Source organism: Myotis yumanensis, unplaced genomic scaffold (genome assembly GCF_028538775.1).
Source record: "Myotis yumanensis isolate MYYU_CA2020_CCGP unplaced genomic scaffold, mMyoYum1.0.hap1 SCAF_2, whole genome shotgun sequence".
NCBI lineage: Eukaryota > Metazoa > Chordata > Mammalia > Chiroptera > Vespertilionidae > Myotis > Myotis yumanensis.
The window spans coordinates 15,069,163-15,088,910 of record NW_027223753.1 but is presented as its reverse complement, the minus strand read 5'-3'; the positions used below and the strand labels follow the sequence as shown (position 1 = coordinate 15,088,910).

At 42.2% G+C, this 19,748-nt stretch overlaps 1 protein-coding gene across 2 annotated transcripts in view; it reads right to left on the bottom strand.

Annotated features, from left to right (window-relative positions):
- Positions 1-19,748, bottom strand: part of RCAN3 (RCAN family member 3) — a 34,912-nt gene that overhangs the window by 7,988 nt on the left and 7,176 nt on the right. Inside the window, exon 2 of one of the 2 annotated variants that reach the window (XM_070404363.1) lies at positions 17,332-17,586. In XM_070404363.1, coding sequence (XP_070260464.1) covers positions 17,332-17,526 — 195 coding nt within the window. In that variant the 5' untranslated portion in view covers positions 17,527-17,586. The remainder of the gene's footprint in view (positions 1-17,331; positions 17,587-19,748) is intronic. The other variant, XM_070404364.1, reaches the window with a different exon arrangement.

Sequence of the window (19,748 nt, the reverse complement as noted above, 5' to 3'; positions counted from 1 at the left end):
AATGACAAACATGTCTAATTTTAGACCAAGCACATTCCTACTGTTTTGAAGTCCCCAGTGTGGCAGCTGTTTGTTCCCCCATCTTGCTCCTTTCCTCCTTCCAAGTAACCGTTCCTGGAGTTTGTGCTCATCGCTCCCTTGCTTTTCTTATGGTTTTACACTTATTTATACGCCTGAAGATATGGTAATGTTGTATGTATTCTTCAATAGCTCGTTTTTCTTTACATTTTGTTTCTAAGTTCTTCCTTGTTGTTGTGTGTAACTGTAAGTCATCCTTTTTCACTGCTGTATGGTATTCCACTACGGAGCCATACCATGATTTGTCTAGTGCTGTTGGAATTAGGCAACCAATTGCATGACAGACCTGGTGCTAAGGCTGGATTCCCCATGTATTACAAGGGGAGGTGAGAGGTACCAATCAACCCTATTCTTATGTACTATACTATTTCTACATATTAATGTAATGTGGACAAATAACATTATAGAGATAGTAAGGATTTAAAAATAGCATGCCAGTTCTTAAATATAAACATGTAAATATATTAAATACTAATAATTAGTGATACTTCCAGGCAATCTTCATAGTTTCCTCAGCATCTATTTCAAAGATGGCTGGCTTTATCACTTTTAAAAAAAATTAGAATTGAGATTTTGTGAAATTCCATTTAATTCTTGATCGATGCTTGGTAGATGCTTACTTTCAACATATCTTGAATACTAAGTAAATATTAAATTTCTCACATGAGCCAGTTAAGAAACATGCTCATGAAACACAATGAAAGTGGAAACTAAGGAAGAATTAATGGAGCATGGTTTATGAAAGATTAGTATTTTATAATTCTGCACATAACACAATCTTCCTTTCCCGGGATAAAAGGCCCCTGTATTTATTCCTAACTCCCCTCAACAATGAATATTTCTAAAAACAATAATACAAGCTCTCTTGCAAACTCAACAGCTACTTGATAATCACATGCTTCTTCCTTTTTCCTTTCAAAACAATTTTTTTTTTTACCATTCCAGAAATACACTGTGACTGAATGTAAGAAGCAGATGACAGCAACGGGTTATATGGTTCTCTCTCTTCTAAATTCCAACACCTGTGAACTGGTTAAGATTTATTAAAAAACGAAGCCATGTAAGAGTTGGTAAGTAAGCTTTTTAAGTTTTCTTAGTTCTTTCCCCCTTCTCCACATCCATGTTTCCCTTGGTGTAGCATAAATATAGTTTATGAAAATGTGTGACTTCTAGTGTGAGGTGCTGCATAAAACACGAAAAATTAATGTGGAGGCAAAACTATTTGAGGAAAAAGATACGAGCCCTTAGCTGACAGCTATGCCCTTCCTAGGCTGTCCCTGACCACCTGGCGAAAGCTCAGAAGAGGACATAATCCATAGACATGGACTGCAGATTACTGTGACAAGTAAGTCGTGACAAACATAATTCAGTTCAGAAAGCAATGATCTTTCTCCCTGGAATTATTTTAGAAATAAATAACTCACATTGATAAGTTTCTGAATTCTCTAATGATGAAACATTAATACTGTCCTGTAAAAGGGTGATGGTTGCACATTTACTTCTGATAAGATAATGGACATCCCATAAAATCTAAACCACTGGCCACTCTGCTTTCTCGGGGGTCACTTAGTATAATTCAGCCTAAAAACCAATCCCTGAGGCTTTTCCTGTTACATAATATAAGTTTCCCACAAAATATAGACCAGAAGCTGCCAGCCTCCGTAGGCGGGAGTCACCTGTATAATAATCAGCAGTAAAAATGACTACAGATAACTTGCACCTAAAATATGCAGGGACAACATGTAACCCACAACTTTCTTGGGGGTTCAAGAAGAGCACCCCGTAGCTGGGCAAGAGGCTTATTAAGCTCACGGAAGGAGAAGGGTGGAAAAGGGCTGGCAGGAAAGTTGGATACAAGGAGTAAAGGACGAGGACGGCAGCTAAGGGACCTTTCTGGAACTACTCTCTGTTCCCCACCTCGAAGCAGAGGAGAAGAGGTTTAATAATGTCACTGAGGAACAAATTATGAAAACAATTTGCTGTACTTTTTGCCTTGGACTAACAAAGCCTGGGGCCCCCACCGACTCCTGCACGTTAAGAGGCACAATTTCATTGTGGAGAAGGAGCCATGCAGCAGGGAAATGACCTCTGGCATCTTCAGGCAAGCGGTTTTCACACCCTGTCTTTCTGTGGATCTGAGAGGAATTCCGTCTCTCCAGCACCCAGAGGCTGCAGGTCCCTTGGTGCCAGAGGCAGTCTCCGCTTCTGCCTGGGGACGGCACAGCTGAAGGGCCTCCTATACAGTGGTCGGCAAACGCATTAGTCAACAGAGCCAAATATTAACAGCACAACGACTGAAATTTCTTTTGAGAGCCAAATTTTTTAAACTTAAACTATATAGGTAGGTACATTGTTATTAACTTAATTAGGGTACTCCTAAGGCTTAGAAAGAGCCACACTCAAGGGGCCAAAGAGCCACATGTGGCTCTCGAGCCGAGCTGCAGTTTGCCGACCACTGTCTAGGTCTGTCCCTAGGATCACTGCTGACTAAACAGCCGAAGGGACAGACTTCCCGGTCAGAAAAAAAGCACATGCTTCCAGGCCTGGTGAATTAAAAATGTGACTCTGATCATCTGAGCACAAGTTCCAGAACTAAGCCCAAAAGTGCTAGAGGGGAGCAGAACACACACATTTTAAATCCTCCTATAACCTTTGGCCGATAGCATTTATATTGCCAACACCATAAAGCAGCATAAAAATGAAAAGAAGGCATATGTACTACTATTTGTAATACTTTAAACAATAAAATTTAAATAATAAAAATTGAAAAAAATGAATTAAAATTAAAAAAATAAAATACTGCCTATTCAATATTGATTTTTTTCTGTTTTAATGGTTACCATGTTTATAAATACACTAGTGGCCTGGTGCATGGATTTGTGCACATTAAAGGAAATTACTTAGAAGAAATATTTTAATATCACTATTCGCCCTTTATAATAGAAGTGTCAGAGATGAAAGAAAATTAGTAAAATGTATATGAAGATAATATATAAATTGATTAATAAACAATAACAAGATAAACAAAGATATGACACAAACCAAAAACATGATATAAAAACATTGATAAAAACAATGATTGATAAATTGATTAACTTATTCTAATATCTCCCTATACACCACATTAAGAGTAAAAACACTTTCAGAGTGCTTGACTAATTTCCCTTGTGATGAAGTATTTACAACTTTAACGTCACATGCTCTTTGAACTCGAGAGAAAGCAACATATAACTGACCATGTCCGAAAATGGGTTCAGGTAGGACTCTTCCTACTCTGTCTAGAGTTTGTCCTTGTGATTTATTAATAGTCATTGCAAATGCTGGCATCTCGGGAAACTGTCTTTGAATTAATTTAAATGGGAGGCCAGTATCAGATGGGGACAAATCAATTCTTGGAATCAGAACAACCTCTCCTTCCGCAGGTCCTGTTAATACTTCAGCTTTGATTATGTTAGGTTGCAAACTTTTGATAATAAATCTAGTACCCTTACAAAGACCCCATTTACTATTAAGATTTCTCAGTAGCATGATTGCACCTACTTCCAATTTTAATTTATGACATGGCATTCCCAAAGGAGTAATACTATTGAGAAATTTTATGGAAAAATGTTCCTTTTTGGCATAATCTGTTGAATTGATGGAATCATCACTCAAATAAGTGTGAAAATCTCCATCAAGTATATCCAAAATTTCTTCATTTAATTTATGAACGTGCTTATTTTTTGGACAAAGAATCACGTTTAGACATATTTTTAATATTACCTATAGATATACTATACCTAAAGATAGCTTCAATAATAGATCCGTTACAAATCATCTCACGGGGGATTTCAATAATATCCATTCCTAAGTGAAAACTACTATCAAGTTTGCCATCTCCAAGTTTTACTAACCATCCACTATAAGCAGAATCCTCTGATCTCATATTTGTTTTAAGAGACAACTGTCTGAAACATCCCCAAACACTACAGTACTTTAAACTCATTTGTACTATGGCCGATCGCATAGCAGTTGGTCTTCAGATACATTCTGTCGACGACCCCGGCTTCTTTTGGCTTCAGGATGTCAACAAAAACAACAAAATTCATGATCGACAATGACAGATCGAAACAAATGCGTGTGATTGGCGCCAGCGAGAGCTTTATATGTATAATATGTGCGAGTCGACGTTTATTTTTAGATTGCTAGTGTGCGTCATACGTACTGGCCGGTTGGTCAGACAGACGGTCGGTCACTTAGCCTTTATATATATAGATAGATACTCTGCCTTATTGGAACATAAATTCTTAAAGGACTATCATCCCCCCACCCCACCCCCCAGGCCTGAAATATTCCCTATACCATCTACAAGCAGGTGGTCAAACCAATGATAAATCATTTTTGATGGGAACAAACTACAGATTGGTATGAGGGTGGGGATGAAAATATTCCTCATTGGAGTTTTGGTTACATGAGCAGATACTGTCAAAATGCACCAAAGAGCATACTTCAGATGCATACATTTTATTGTGAGTTTTGCCAAATTATTTTTTTAAAAAGTATAAGGGAAAACAAGAGAAGGTATGGGGTGAGGTGGCCACACTGGCTGCCAAGACAGAGGGAGCACCTGGGCCTCAGCACTGCTGTGCAGCCGGTGGAGGCCAGAGCCCCACATGTGGCAACCACGGATGCGGCTGGGAGCAGGGGAAGGTGGCTTTGATCAGCTGTTTTCCATCTTCAGTGAGGACAAACACACGGCTAGTAGTAACTGCTATAGGATAACAATTGCTAGTAGTAATTCTGGTTATAAAAATGTCTCCCTTTTCCCCTATGACTGCTTGCAGGGCAGATGTGTGCACAATGCAGAAGTCATTGTCAAGCAGTGTGGGGCCAATTGCTAGCCTCAAAACACCTCAACAGCCCAGCCTGCCACTTAAGGAGGGGAATGAGCTCTGCAACCGCAGCTACCACCCAATTACATTAACAGCTAAGCTGCTTAGGCAGCAGACAGGGTGTCTACCAGAGGAGTCCCTACAGAGCCCGTCTCTGTCTCTGTCTCTGTCTCTCCCCCTCCCTCGCTCAGATACAAAGGAACTGCACTCAATCAATGATACTCAAGCCCTGCAGGCCACCTGCAGCCCATGGGTCAGCAAGAGCACCTGTCAGTTGGTGTTCTGGGGCTATCACTGGGAGAGCACAATCCTCAAACCATAGCTGTGAGGACGAATGAGATGCCAGATCTAGACAGTCCCCCACCAGAAGCAAGGCTCTCCCAACTTTAGCTTAAAGGTGTTTTTGGTTGTTTACTGAAAAGAGCAGAGAAGACAGATGACAAAGCCCCTGGAGGAAAAGTGCAGATGAAATAGAACAGGGGAGAGAGCAAACAAGAGAATCTGCCTCCTGCTCAAGGTGCCCCCTCGCTGAGCTGGTTGGTGGGCATCCCGAAGAGGCAGTCAGGTTACAGGTGGGCAAAATGACCTCATCCAGACTCAAGATGGCTCACCAAACAGGCTTGCAAACTCATCCAGGCACTTGGACTCAAACATACAGGTTTTAAAAAATACATTTTTAAAAATTGATTTCTATCAGAAAGGGACAGGGAGAGACAGAAACATCAATGATGAAAAAGAATTGATTGGCTGCCTCCTGCACCCACCCTACTGGGATTGAGCCTGCAACCTTGACCGGAATTGAACTTGGGGCTCTTGAGTCCACAGGCCGACACTATCCACTGAACCAAACTGGCTAGGGCTCAAACATACAGTTTTGATCTAAGGTGAGAAAAACACACATGTGGGTTCTTCCTCTGAAAACCATGCACAGGAAAAGGAAACAGTTTCAGCACTCACACTGATGAACATACTAAACCAGTGATGGCGAACCTTTTGAGCTCGGCGTGTCAGCATTTTGAAAAACCCTAACTTAACTCTGGTGCTGTGTCACATATAGAAATTTTTTGATATTTGCAACCATAGTAAAACAAAGACTTATATTTTTGATATTTATTTTATATATTTAAATGCCATTTAACAAAGAAAAATCAACCAAAAAAATGAGTTCGAGTGTCACCTCGGACACGCGTGTCATAGGTTCGCCATCACTGGACTAAACCCTCCTCCACACCTGAGAGAGGATGTGGAGGACACTGCCCATCCTTGAGAACGGGAAGCTCTCTGCTCTTCGGCTATGAGCACGGACAAAAGACTCCTTTCTGCATCCAGTAACAGAATGTTCACGTCCTCCTTCTGAAACCACAAAGGAAAGACCTCAGGAGCAAACCACAACCTGGACAGGTAACTTCAGGAAGGTCTTATGGCTTCTACCAGGCACGTACCTTCTCAAGTCACAGAACTCTGGAGCTAGGCTGTCTGAGGCTGACTCCTGGCTCTATTATACATCTGTGTGACGTTGGGCAAGCTGTACCTACAGCTTCTTTACCTGCTGATGCGGGTAATAAAAGCACCCAGTTCGCTGGGTTACTGTGGAGGACAGAAAGAGTGAATACTTAAAGCTCTTAGCACAGTAAGTTGGGAGCACGAATACTATTATGAGCAGATACAGGGTAGAGCTGCTGCAATAGTCCACTTGCTATTTGTGGTAACAAAAATAGGCGGTCTTCTGCATGGTGTGGGCTCCCCTGGCAGGTGAATGCACCGCGATGACACCACATGAACTAGACAGCAGGTACCATGGGGGCTGCCAATAGAGGCCTCCCACTGCTGGAGCCGTCGGGTGGGAGACGTGCCCTCCCAGGAGACGCGCACTCAGTGGGTGATACTGTGCACCCCTGATTAATGAGATCGGGGTCTATCTTCCCAGGACTCTTCAGAGCTTAACCTATGAACCCTGGCCCTTGAAGCTTCTCTGTTATGACACTGTGACACTCTGCTATGAACTTGGGACTTGAATTGAGGGAGAAGATAGCAGGGATTTTTTTGGTAGTAGTTATATTCAAATTCTACACATTGAAAGAATATAGTTTTCACTTCAGTGGCTTTTAAACTTATTAATTTTGCTTTTTTATTTTGTTAGCTATTTATTATTATTATTATTTTTTAATTTTTAAATTGATCTTAGAAAGAGAGGGAGAGGGAGAGGAACACCGATGTGAGAAACATCGATTGGTTGCCTCTCATATGCACCCCAACTGGGGGTCAAATTCGAAACCTGGGCATGTACCCTGACCGGGAATCGAACCAGTGACCTTTTGGTGCATGGGACAACACTCAACCAACTGAGCCACACCGGCCAGGGCTTGTTTGCTATTTATTAAAATCAACTGTTTGCTGGTTGAGAGTTAACCTATGAACCAGGAGGTCATGGTTTGGTTCCCAGTCAGGGCACATGCCCAGGTTGTGGGCTCGATCCCGTGTGGGGTGTGCAGGAGGCAGCCAATCAATGACTCTCTCATTGTTGATATTTCTCTCTCTCTCTCTCTCTCTTCCTCTCTGAAATAAAAATATATTTTAAAAAATAAAATCAACTGTTTGATGAGGGCATTGAAAATGCTTTGCTCTTCATGTATTCATGGTGCCAAGCTGGCAAAGGAGAATGATAAGCCACCTAAAGCAAATGGAAATGGCTGACAGGAAGTTTTTAATTAAAGCACACAGGAAATCGTGGAGCAGCAAGACGGAATTCTCCACTGAGGTCAGTTCTCCACAAAGATCAAAACACGTTTGCTTCTTGGTCTTGCCCATGTGCTTAGTGATTGGCAGTAACCTGAAGCTTCCATTTCTTTGGTCTCCATGCAGATCTGTCCTGGATTCTTTCTCACTGTTCATCCATTCACTCACTGATGCAGGTCCGGCACTATCCCAGGTGCTGAGAAACAAATGCTGATTGTGCGATGCATTCCAGGGTAGAAGTTTGTCTTCTTAGTGGTGTTTCCTTCATGAACATTAGAGGATGAAGGTGATTGTTCAAGTTAGGGACCCACCTTTCCAAAGACATGTAGATTTGAGAAAATGCCAGAAACAACCCTGGGAAGGAACTTAAATGTATTATTATTATTTTTAAAAAATGCTTGTGTGCTTTTATTTTATGCTCACCCTTGACTTTTAGAGAGAGTGGAAGGAAGGGGGTGACAGAGAAACATTGATGTAAGAGAGACACATCGATCGGCTGTCTCCCGCATGCGCCCTGACCAGGGCCTGGATTGAGCGTGCCACTGAGGTATGTGCCCATGAATGGAATTGAACCTGGGACTCTTCAGTTCACGGGATGACACTCTATCCACTGAGCCAAACCGGCTAGGGCTAAATGTACTACTTGTTCTTTTAAGAATAAGGCATACTTCCTCTTCCTGAACATTCAGTCCACAAGCCTTTAGGTGAGGCCAAGTAAGGGAAGTGTGTCCGTGCTGATGGAAAGTGGAGAGTTGTAGTCGCCCGGAGCAGTCCATGTGGGGTAAGGAAGGGGTCATCTGGCATGGGGTGCTGGAGCACAGGCGGGGTGAGGCGGGTGTCCACATGCTAGATCATATGGTAGTTCTATGCTTAAATTCTGTTTAAAAAATATTTTAAACATGTTTTTATTGATTTTAGGGGAGGGGGAGAGAGGGAGGGAGGGAGGGAAAGAGAAAGAGAGAGAAACATCAATGGAGAGAATCATCGATCGGTTGCCTCTTGTACTCAACCTGGCCAGGGATTAAACCCCCAACCTGGGTATGTGCCCTAACTGGGAATTGAACCAGCAACCTTTTGGAGCACAGGACGATGCTTAACCGCCTGAGCCAACCAGCCAGGGTGATGCTTAAATTTTTTAAGAAACTGCCACTGTTTTCCACAGCAGCTGCACCATTTTGCATTCCCACCAGCAGTGCATAAGGGTTCTAATTCTCCACATCCTTGCCAACACTTTTCTGTTTTTATAATTTTTTATAATAGCCATCCTAGTGGGTGTGAAGTGGTTATCTCATTGTGATTCTGATTTGTATTTCCCTAATTATTAGTGATGTTGAACATATTTTCATGTACTTATTGGTGATTTATGTATTTTCTTTGGAGAAATGTCTATTTAAGTCCTTTGCCCATTATTCAGTTGGGTGTTTTTTGTTGTTGTTGAGTTTTAGGAGCTCTTTCATATACTCTGGATATTAATCCCTTATCAGACATATGATTTGAAAATGTTTTCTCTCATTTTGTAGGTTGCCTTTTCACTTAATAGTGACCTTTGATGCACACATTTTTATTTTTATATTTTTAGAGAGGGAGAGGGATAGAGATAGAAACATTGATTAGAGAGAAACATCATCAATCAGCTGACTCCTACATGCACCCCAGTGGAGACTGAGCCCGAAACCTGGGCATGTGCCCTGACTGGGAATCAAACCAGTGACCTCTTGGTTCATAGGTCGACATTCAACAACTGAGCCACACCGGCAAGGTGTGATGCATACATTTTTAAAAAATGTATATTTATTGTTGAAAGTATTACAGATGATGATGATGCACACATTTTTTATTATGATGAAGTCCTATTTACTTTTTCTATTATTGCCCGAGCTTTTGGTGTCATATCCAAGAAATTATGCCAAATTCAATGTCAAAAAGCTCTTCCCCTTTGCTTCTTCTAAGAATTTTACCTCTTACATTTAGGTCTTTGATCCATTTTGAATTAATTTTTGTATATAGTACAAGGTAAGGGTCCAACTTTATTCTTTTGTATGTAAATATCTAGTTTTCCCAGCACCACTTGTTGAAAAGATTGCTCTTTTCCTATTGAATGGTCTTGGCAACATCATTAAAAATCATTTGACAGTACAGGCAAGGGTTCATTTTTTGGGACTCTATTCTATTCTATTCCATTGGTCAATTTATCTGTCTTTTTTTTTTTTTTTTAATCCTCACCCAAGAATATTTTTCCCATTGATTTTCAGAGGGAAAGAGGGGGGGGAGGGAGAGAAACATCGATATGATTGGTTGCCTCCTACATGCATCCTGACCAGGGCCAGGGATTGAACCTGCAACCCAGGTACGTGCCCTTGACCAGAATCTAACCCAAAACTCTTTGGTGGGCAGGCCAATGCTCTAACCACTGAGCCATGCAGGCCAGGGCAATATGTCTGTCTTAACGCCAGTACCTCACTGGTTTATTTTTTATTTTTATTAAGATATAATTGACATATAAGTACCATACTGTTCTGACCTCTGTAGCATTGCACTAAGTTTGTTTTTTTAAAATATATTTTATTGATTTTTTACAGAGAGGAAGGAAGAGGGATAGAGAGTTAGAAACATCGATGAGAGAGAAATATCGATCAGCTGCCTCCTGCACACTCCCCACTGGGGATGTGCCCGCAACCAAGGTACATGCCCTTGACCGGAATCGAACCCGGGACCCTTGAGTCCGCAGGCTGACGCTCCATCCACTGAGCCAAACCAGTTAGGGCTTGCACTAAGTTTTGAAATCGGGATGTGTGAGCCCTCCAACTTCGTTCTTTTTCAAGGTTGTTTTGGCTAGTTGGGGGTCTTTTGAGATTCCATATGAATTTTAGAATGAGTTACTCTATTTCTGCAAGAAATGTCATTGGGATTTTGATAAGAATTACATTGAATTTGTAGATTGCTTTTGGTGGTACTGACATCTGAACAATATTAAATCTTCCAGCTCATGGACATAGTATGGTTTTCCATTTACTTATAGCCAGAATAGCACTACAAATTCAATTAAACAAGTATTTACTGAAATCTTATTACATTCAAGGCACTATTAAAAATACAGTTCACTAAACAGAAACATTCTTCCTCTAAATCCCTTTTTCAATTCCCAAATTTAAAACAAATTACTTTCTCAAAGAAGGACTTACTTCTTCTGGATTGAAGATTGTGTCAGAAAACACGCAATTGATTTAGTCTAAAAACCAGAGAATCAGTATATCCAGTTAACTTCGAAAGACCATTTACTTTTCTTAAATAACACTCTTCTTTAAATGGAGGGTGAAGAACCAAATGCTTGATAGAAAGATTTATATTGTACATATAATTATACACACCACAAAAGAATTTGGGCCAGTGTATCTGAGCTCATAATTTCAGATGAAATCTCTGATGCATTACCTAACCTCACTCAGCTGATAATTCTGTAACTTCATCACAGCACTAATCCTCAACGACCATCTTATGGAATCCATTCATTCAATAAACATTTAATAGATGTTGCCTAGTACTGAGATCTGCATTAGATGCTAAGTGGCACAGAGAGAGGAAGTAGAGATGTTTTCATATACCCCAACCATCATCATTGGAAAACAACTCAGAAATATAGCCAGAGGAAAAAAATATTTTAGAATATAATAGAAGTAATCCTGTTATTTGCAGATTTTTAATATTCCCTACAACTTCTGTAATATCATACTATGTTAGTGCAGTTTTGGTAATCTATAATAATAAAAGCATAATATGCAAATAGACTAAACGGCCGAGCAGCAGAACGACTGTCTGGACGATGCTGCGGCTGCGAGGGCTGAGGCAGCCGCCAGGGCTGCAAAGGCCTACTCTTGCACAAATTTTGTGCATCGGGCCTCTAGTATTATTATACTTAAAATCCTTTTTTTCTTGAAATATTAATGTTTATTGCATGTAACATTATTTAAAGTTGGTTTTCTTGAGATATTAAGGTGTACTGCATGTAACATTATTATATTTAAGATCGTCTTTCTTGAAATATTAAAAAATAAAATAAAAATAAAGTGAGTTATAGGAGATACATATCCTATATAATAAAAGGCTAATATGCAAATCGACCGAATGGTGGAATGACCGGTTGCTATGACATGCACTGACCACCGGGGGGCAAATGCTCAATGAAGGAGCTGCCCCCTGGTGGTCAGTGAGCTCCCATTGCGATAGTACCACTCAGCCAGAAGCCGGGCTCATGGCTGGCGAGCGCAGTGGCAGTGCTAAGGACCCCTGAGGGGTCCTGGACTGCAAGAGGGTGCAGGCCAGGCTGATGGACCCCTCCTCCCCCAGTGCATGAATGTCGTGCACCGGGCCTCTAGTGTATAATATATATGACAGATGTACATATATATCACACATACATATGCATATATATCATGTATACTAATCCATGATAATTTCTATGTTTGAAAATATTTTTTTCAGTCTGTGATCTGTCTTGTAACTTTATATGTTGTTTATTAAACAGAACCTTAAAATTAGAAAAAAAGAAAACTCAGATCAAATGGCCTATGGTGAGCGGATCAGTAGAGACATTTTAGGGCAGTACTTTGTGAAGGGACTATAATCCAAAAGCCATATGCATTTTTTATTTTATTTTATTTTTTTAAATATATATTTTATTGTTTTTTTTACAGAGAGGAAGGGAGAGGGATAGAGAGTCAGAAACATCGATGAGAGAGAAACATCCATCAGCCGCCCCCTGCACACCTCCTACTGGGGATGTGCCCGCAACCAAGGTACATGCCCTTGACCGGAATCGAAGCTGGGACCCTTGCGTCCGCAGGCAGACGCTCTATCCCCTGAGCCAAACTGGTTACGGCCATATGCATTTTTTAATAAAGTTAGTCCCCATCAACAACATTGCTTTGCATCAACATTTACTGAGTCCCCTCAGACACACAGACCTAAAAGAGAGGAAACAGTCCTAGTTCTTACATTATAAAAACCCAAGCTGTATTTTTAAAATTTATTTATTGATTTGAGAGAGGAAAGGTGTGAACAAGAGAAAGAGACATCGATCTGTTGTTACACTTATTTATGTATTCATTGGTTGATTCTTGTATGTGCCCTGACCAGGGATCGAACTTGCAACCTTGGTGTATCAGGACCATGCTCTAACCAGTTGAGCTACCTGGCCAGGCCTCTATGCTGTATTTTAAAAACCTCTCATGTTCAAATCAGAAGCCTGCTTATTTTTTTCTTATTTTAAGGAAGGAAAAACTAGGGTTAAAAACGAGCAAGTAAATAAAAAAATCATATTGGGAAAAATCCAAATCTGTTACAGAAAAATTAGGTACTAAACCTGCAGCCCTCCCGATGGAGCTACTGCTTAGCTGAGCAAATGCATGAAAACGAACACCCGTGCTGCTGCAGAAAAATAAATGAAGAGATAAGGCTTTTCCTCAGTTTATTTTTCTTGCGGTTTATTATATTCTTTACTTTTCCTTCCCCACCTCACACACACTATTTTCAAGAAACATTAATGAAAATGTAGAGCCAAGGTCTAGCAATCTAAAATGAAGAGTCTCCTGTACATTAAAATGGTACCTGTTATTTGGTCTACTATTCAGAAGAGGTTAAAAGCTCATTCCAACAATTACAAAATTATAAAGATAAAAAGCTCTTTAAGTTAGAAATAAAAACAACCTAAGATTCTTTTGAAAATAAAGCATTTAATTGGAATCGCGATGATCCTGCCTATAATCCCCCAGAAATGGTTTTTGTTTTGCTTTGTTCTTTGCATGTATGTGGATGACCTGCATAAATGGGTTATTCTGGAAAAATTACAGCAGAATAAGACACTGACTGTGAGAAGAAAAAGGTAAAGAAAACATTTGATTCTCTTCACATTTCTTATCCATTGATGATTCACATAATTTTATTATATAAACATTTTATATTTTACAGTTTCCAGTGTATAACTACTAAAGCTTTAATATAAAACCTGAGGCCCGGTGCATGAAATTTGTGCACTCGGGAGGGGGGCGTCCCTCAGCCCGGCCTGCGCCCTCTCACAGTCCAGGAGCCCTTGGGGGATGTCCGACTGCCGGCTTAGATCCACTCACTGGGGAGCGGGCCTAAGCCAGCAGTTGGACATCCTTAGCGCTGCCGCGGAGGCAGCAGAGGCTCCCACCACCGCTGCTGTGCTCGCCAGTCGTGAGCCCGGCTTCTGGCTGAGCAGCGCTCCCCCTGTGGGAGTGCACTGACCACCAGGGGCAGCTTCTGCATTGAGCGTCTGCCTCCTGGTGGTCAGTGTGCATCATAGACACAGGTTGTTCCGCCATCGGGCCAAAACTGGCTCTCTGACATCCCCCGAGGGGTCCCAGATTGCAAGAGGGTGCAGGCCAGGCCGAGGGACCTCACTGGTGCAATATTGGGGCCAGGGACGGACAGGGGAGGTTGGCCAGCCAGGGAGGGACCATGGAAGGGCTCACTCAGTCCGGATCGGCCGGACCCCAGCAGCAAGCTAACCTACTGGTCAGAGTGTCTGCCCCCTGGTGGTCAATGCATGTCATAGCGACTGGTCGACGGTCGACTGTCTGAACACTGGAGGTCAGTGCACATCATAGTGACTGGTTGACTGTCTGCCCCTTGGTGGTCAGTGCACATCATAGCGAGCGACTGAGTGGCCTTAGCATATCATTAGCATATTACGCTTTGACTGCTTGAATGGCTGACCGGATGACCAGACACTTAGCATATTAGGCTTTTACTATATAGGATTTACTATGACTAAGAAGTGTATATTACTTGAAATCCCCTGAACTGCTACTAGAATTTCTGCTGATATGATTTCCAATAGACATTTAGGTTAGATACAGGGAAGAAATTCAAAACTGCCCAAGTAGCAAAATCTAAAGTGCTCCAGATGAATATCATTTTAAGATAAACTAGTAGCATATGTGCTTCTCACAACAAATAAACAAGGTTAATGTAATTATATGAAAATTTAGAGTTCTTAGGAAGTATGAGAAAATTAGGATCGGATTATTTCAAAATTTCTATATTATGACTGAATATGGGAAAGAAAACAGCATTTGTAAATGAAAACAAACCCAAAAGATAAAAAATTGGCGGCTGTATTCCCGCCCCCTTGTTCCACTTTTGGGTCTCCAGCATCCTCTCTCCTAACTGGCTCCCTGCTACAGGCTTTCCTTCCTCCACGGCCTCACATGCTGTCAGGTGATCTTCCTGACGCGTAATTCTGATCATCACTCCTTGCTCAGAAGGTTATTTACCACAGAAGGGCCAGCTCCTGAGCTTTGCAGGATGCCCCACACTCACTTTCCTGCCCGATTTCTCTTTTTTTAAAGAAAATACTCACCTGGCCAGTGTGGCTCAGTGGTTGAGTGTCAACCTATGAACCAGGAAGTCATGGATGGCTTCCCCATCAAGGCACATGTGGGCTCGATCCCCAATATGGGGTGTGCAGGAGGTAGCCGATCAATGATTCTCTCTCATCACTGATGTTTCTACCTCTCTCCCTTCTCTCTTCCACTCCGAAATCAATAAAATATATATTTAAAATAAATAAATAAATTTTCTTTTTAAAAATTTTTGTTTATTAATTTTAGAGAGAGAAAAGTTGATTTGTTGTTCCACTTATTTATGCATTCATTCGTTGATTCTTGTATGTGCTCTGAACAGAGATAAAACCTGCCACCTTGGCGCATCAGGACAATGCTCTAACCAACTGAGCTACCCAGCCAGGGCCCTGGCCAGATTTCTCTTGCCTTTGGCTACATCTCACCTATGCACTAGCCCAGCCGTGGGCAAACTACGGCCCGCGGGCCGGATCCGGCCCGTTTGAAATGAATAAAACTAAAAAAAAAAAAAAAGACCGTACCCTTTTATGTAATGATGTTTACTTTGAATTTATATTAGTTCACACAAACACTCCATCCATGCTTTTGTTCCGGCCCTCCGGTCCAGTTTAAGAACCCATTGTGGCCCTCGAGTCAAAAAGTTTGCCCACCCCTGCACTAGCCACACGGAACTGCTTACTACTCGCTGAAGTGGTTGGTCCACACTCATCATGAATCAGCTCTTTCATTCATTTTCTTCCCTCTGGTCAGAATTCCCCTTCCTTTCCTCACTAACTTCCTAGCCAACTCTCACAGCTCTAGCCCAACGTCATCTCTCCATAAGAACTTTTATGCCAACTGGATGTCACCCTCTCACCAATGTACTTTCAAGTGTCTCTAAAGGCACTGGGATTCCATCGTACATCAAACGACTTCTCTCCACTGCAGGACTGTCAACTGTCTCAGGCAGAAGCGGTTTCAGTTCCTGCTGTGCCCCGAAGCGACTGGCACGGTGCTTTACACAGTGGAGGCACTCAAGTACGTACTGAGTCAAACTATATGGAGTTCTGCTCCAAGGAAGTCACTGGGAGGAAACCAGTGACAGACACAAACTGAGAGGTCTGCTGATAGCACTGTGAGAGAAAGTCTCAAAACATGCCAAATTTGTAGCAATGGGAGAAATAGTTTACTTCGGCAGGACTAAGACCTATAGGCTTTTGTGAGGTCATGACAGAAAAATAAACACACAAAACCTCTCTCTTTCCAGGTAAATAATAAATGAACTAAAGGAAAGCAGCCTTTAAAAAATAACCATTTTGCCCAAGTCAAACTGTAGAAAGTAAAACAAGAAATATTAACAACTAGAGGCCTGGTGCATGAAATTCGTGCACAGGTGGGGTCCCTAGGCCTGGCCAGGGGTCAGGGCTGACTGGGGCCAGGCCAATTGGGACCTGAAGGCCCTGGCAGGGTCAGGAGAGGAGGCGACAGTCGTTGGGCCGGACGTGGAAGGAATAGATGCCGGACACCGACACCGCTTTTGGTGTCTCACCACCACGCGGCTCCCTGCCTCCCCCTTCTCTTGCCGCCACACCATCACTACCGGCCAGGGGGAGGTTGGCCACCAGCCCCACCGCCATCCACCCGATTCCCTGGCCCGGCCTGGGGCCCGGCCCCAATCAGGTGATCAGGACTGTGGGAGGTTGGCTGCGGGAGCACACTGACCACCGGGGGCAGCTCCTGCGTTGAGCGTCTGCCCCCTGGTGGTCAGTGCATGTCATAGCAACTGGTTGTTCCGGTCATTCGGTCATAACGGTCGCTTAGGCTTTTATATATATAGATTCTATTACAATGAAATCACACATAGTCCTAATTATTTAATTAGCCCCAGAAAAGAACTTTTGTGAATTTATTCCCAATTAATAGGAAGCCACACTAAAAATCAGTAGCTTTTTCTTAACTACAGGCTCCAAAAGTGGGTGAATGAATGAATAAATGCTTAATAAAACCTGATTCACTATAAACCAGTGGTTCCCAAAATATTTGTGGGGAAGGAAATATGTCCTCTCTATTGCAGACTGACACTTATAAGATTACTATAAATAAAATGAAAAGAAAAAAAACACTATAAAAATGCTGCAGCAAATGTGTAAAGGTTGATGCATCTTTTCCGTACTTGTCATGGACCAGTAACAGACTCTGCAAATGGCAGCCATCTGCTCTGTTCCCCCCAGTCCACATACAGTCAACACACTACCAATGCAGGGAAAGGCAGGACGTGTGCCTACCTTCTGCTCTTGCACCTCAAACACTGCTTCATGGACACTGCAGGCAAAAAGAGAGGTGGGCAGATCACTTAAATCCATCATCTCTTCCAAGTCATCTTCATTTTCACCAAAAACCATCTCTTCTTCCTCTTCTTGGTCACTGGTACAGAGACCTGACTGGCTATCATTCCAAGATTTCATAGTGTCCCTCAGCATTTTCCCCTAAAAGCAGGTCTTCTCTGTTTTTAAAGTTCTAAGATGTCTACCAGGCATCTACTGTCAAAGAAAGAAAACAACAGAGGTAAGATTTTGAGCAAACAATGTTCCAATCAATTCTCAAGACAGCAACTCATCAAGGGAAACAATTTTATTCACTAAAGATAAGTCAGCATTTAAATCAGCTCATTAGTCTTCACAAATGAATTCTATATACACTAATTTGATTTGCTTAGCATATTTTGTGTAATATAGTTCACTGGCAATGATACAATACCAAAAAAAAAAAAAAAAACGGCAAAAAGTTTTCTAGTGAAATCGAGGGGGAAAAAGATAACAGAAAATGAGATACCATCAATATGTACGCTAGTGTACAAGCCGCGGGAAGGAAAATGTGAACCAGAGCTGCCTTCACATATTTGTTGTGGGTTTTAGGTCTTCAACATGGAAACGGCACAGCAGAATAAAACCCACACTGATTCACTCACCATCTGCAGCCTGAAATGTGGTCAGCGAGGAGCTGATGTTACCTCTGTTAACCAATTTGTTCTTTTTGGATATACTCTCAAAGAATTGAGTTACAGAACTGAAAGTTCTACACAAAGTCAGTCCTTGTTAACATTAGAAATATTTACAGTAGGTAACATCTGTCATAGACAACAATCAAAATGATGTCCTTTTTCTGAACATTTAAAAAATTAAGAATTTTAACCCCAAAGCATGGAGCTGACGGAGTCCCTCTGCTAAACAGTGGGAGAGAGCCTGTCCTGTTCATGTCCATCTCCTCCAATGAACTGCACCCCACACCCACCCAGCAGAGTGCCTTCACCGTAACACAGTGGTTCTCAACCTTGGCTGCACATTAGAATCACCTGGGAATCTTTTTAAAATCCTGATTTCTGGGCCTCATCCTCCGGAAATTCTGTTTCTTTGTTATGGGGTGGGGCCACAACATTAGTAACAAAGAAACAGAATTTGTGGAGGATGAGGCCCAGAAATCAGGATTTTAAAAAGATTCTCAGGTGATTCTAATGTGCAGCCAAGGTTGAGAACCACTGCTGTAACACATCTGAAGATGCTGATACAGAATTCAAGAAATTTCAAGCACAGAAAAGTTAAGGGATCATGATTACTACTACCTCAATAATACTCAATTTATTGTCCTTCTTATTTCAAAGAACATAAGGCCGCAAACAGATGGCTTATATGTAGAGCACACTACAGGATGCTAATTATAGGATAAAAACAGTGGTCTTGTTGTTGTTATTCTACTACATCAATCAGGAAAGACTAATTTTTAAAGGTAAAACCTTTACTCCCTTGAAGAAACATTTTCTGAATGCCTACTGTGTGCAGGGATTCCTAGGGACAGTAGGTACGTAAGACCTGGTTCCTCTCCTCAAGGGGCTCCCGCAAAGCAGGAATGTCTTCTCAACAACACGGACCACTCCTGAAGGCCCGTGTTCCTTCAGCTGGTTCCTATACTTTCGATTTCTCCTTCTCCATCTGTCCCTTTTCCTCGGAAAATACACCTGTTCAAGACTCCCGTCCCCACCCAACCTGCATTAAAGTAAACCCTTTCAGAGTGGACCTTCCCGTCCGTCAGTCTACCTCTCTGTCTGTCCTTCCGATTTCCTACCAACTTCCTGGAAACAGTCACTTCTTTGCTGTGTCCATGTCCTCAACTCCAGGCCCTCCTGAATTCAGGGTGGCTGGATTTCTGTCACTACCTTTTGGCTGAGACCGCCCCCACCGTGGACAGCAATGGTTTCCTAAGAGTTGGAACCTAACTTCAGGCCTCAGCCCACCTCTGCCGCACGAGGCCCTGCCGCCCCCCCAGGCGCTCCGAAACCACCTGTGCCCCTGCCCTCCGGGTCCCCTCCTTCCTGCCTCTCCTTCCTCCCCCGCTGCCTTTATCACTGGCTCCTCTTTCTCCACTCACCCTTTACAACTTGTCTCTCTGAGGTTTCCTCCCCATCCTCTTCCTCGTCTTCCTCTGCCTGCGTTGTCTGAGCCATACCCAAGCATTTAACCACTTCACCATCAGAGCTTCTCAATTTACTGTTTCTCGCCTCCTGTGGTGCACACACAGTGTGTGACAATACTCTCTCTCCTTTCGGACAATGATGCTTAAGCCAGGACGGATGTCACCAAAGTTGGGGGGAAGCAAGGGCCGAATCTTGGGCGATGAAGGGGATGGGGAGTTTGGGAAGAGCACACGA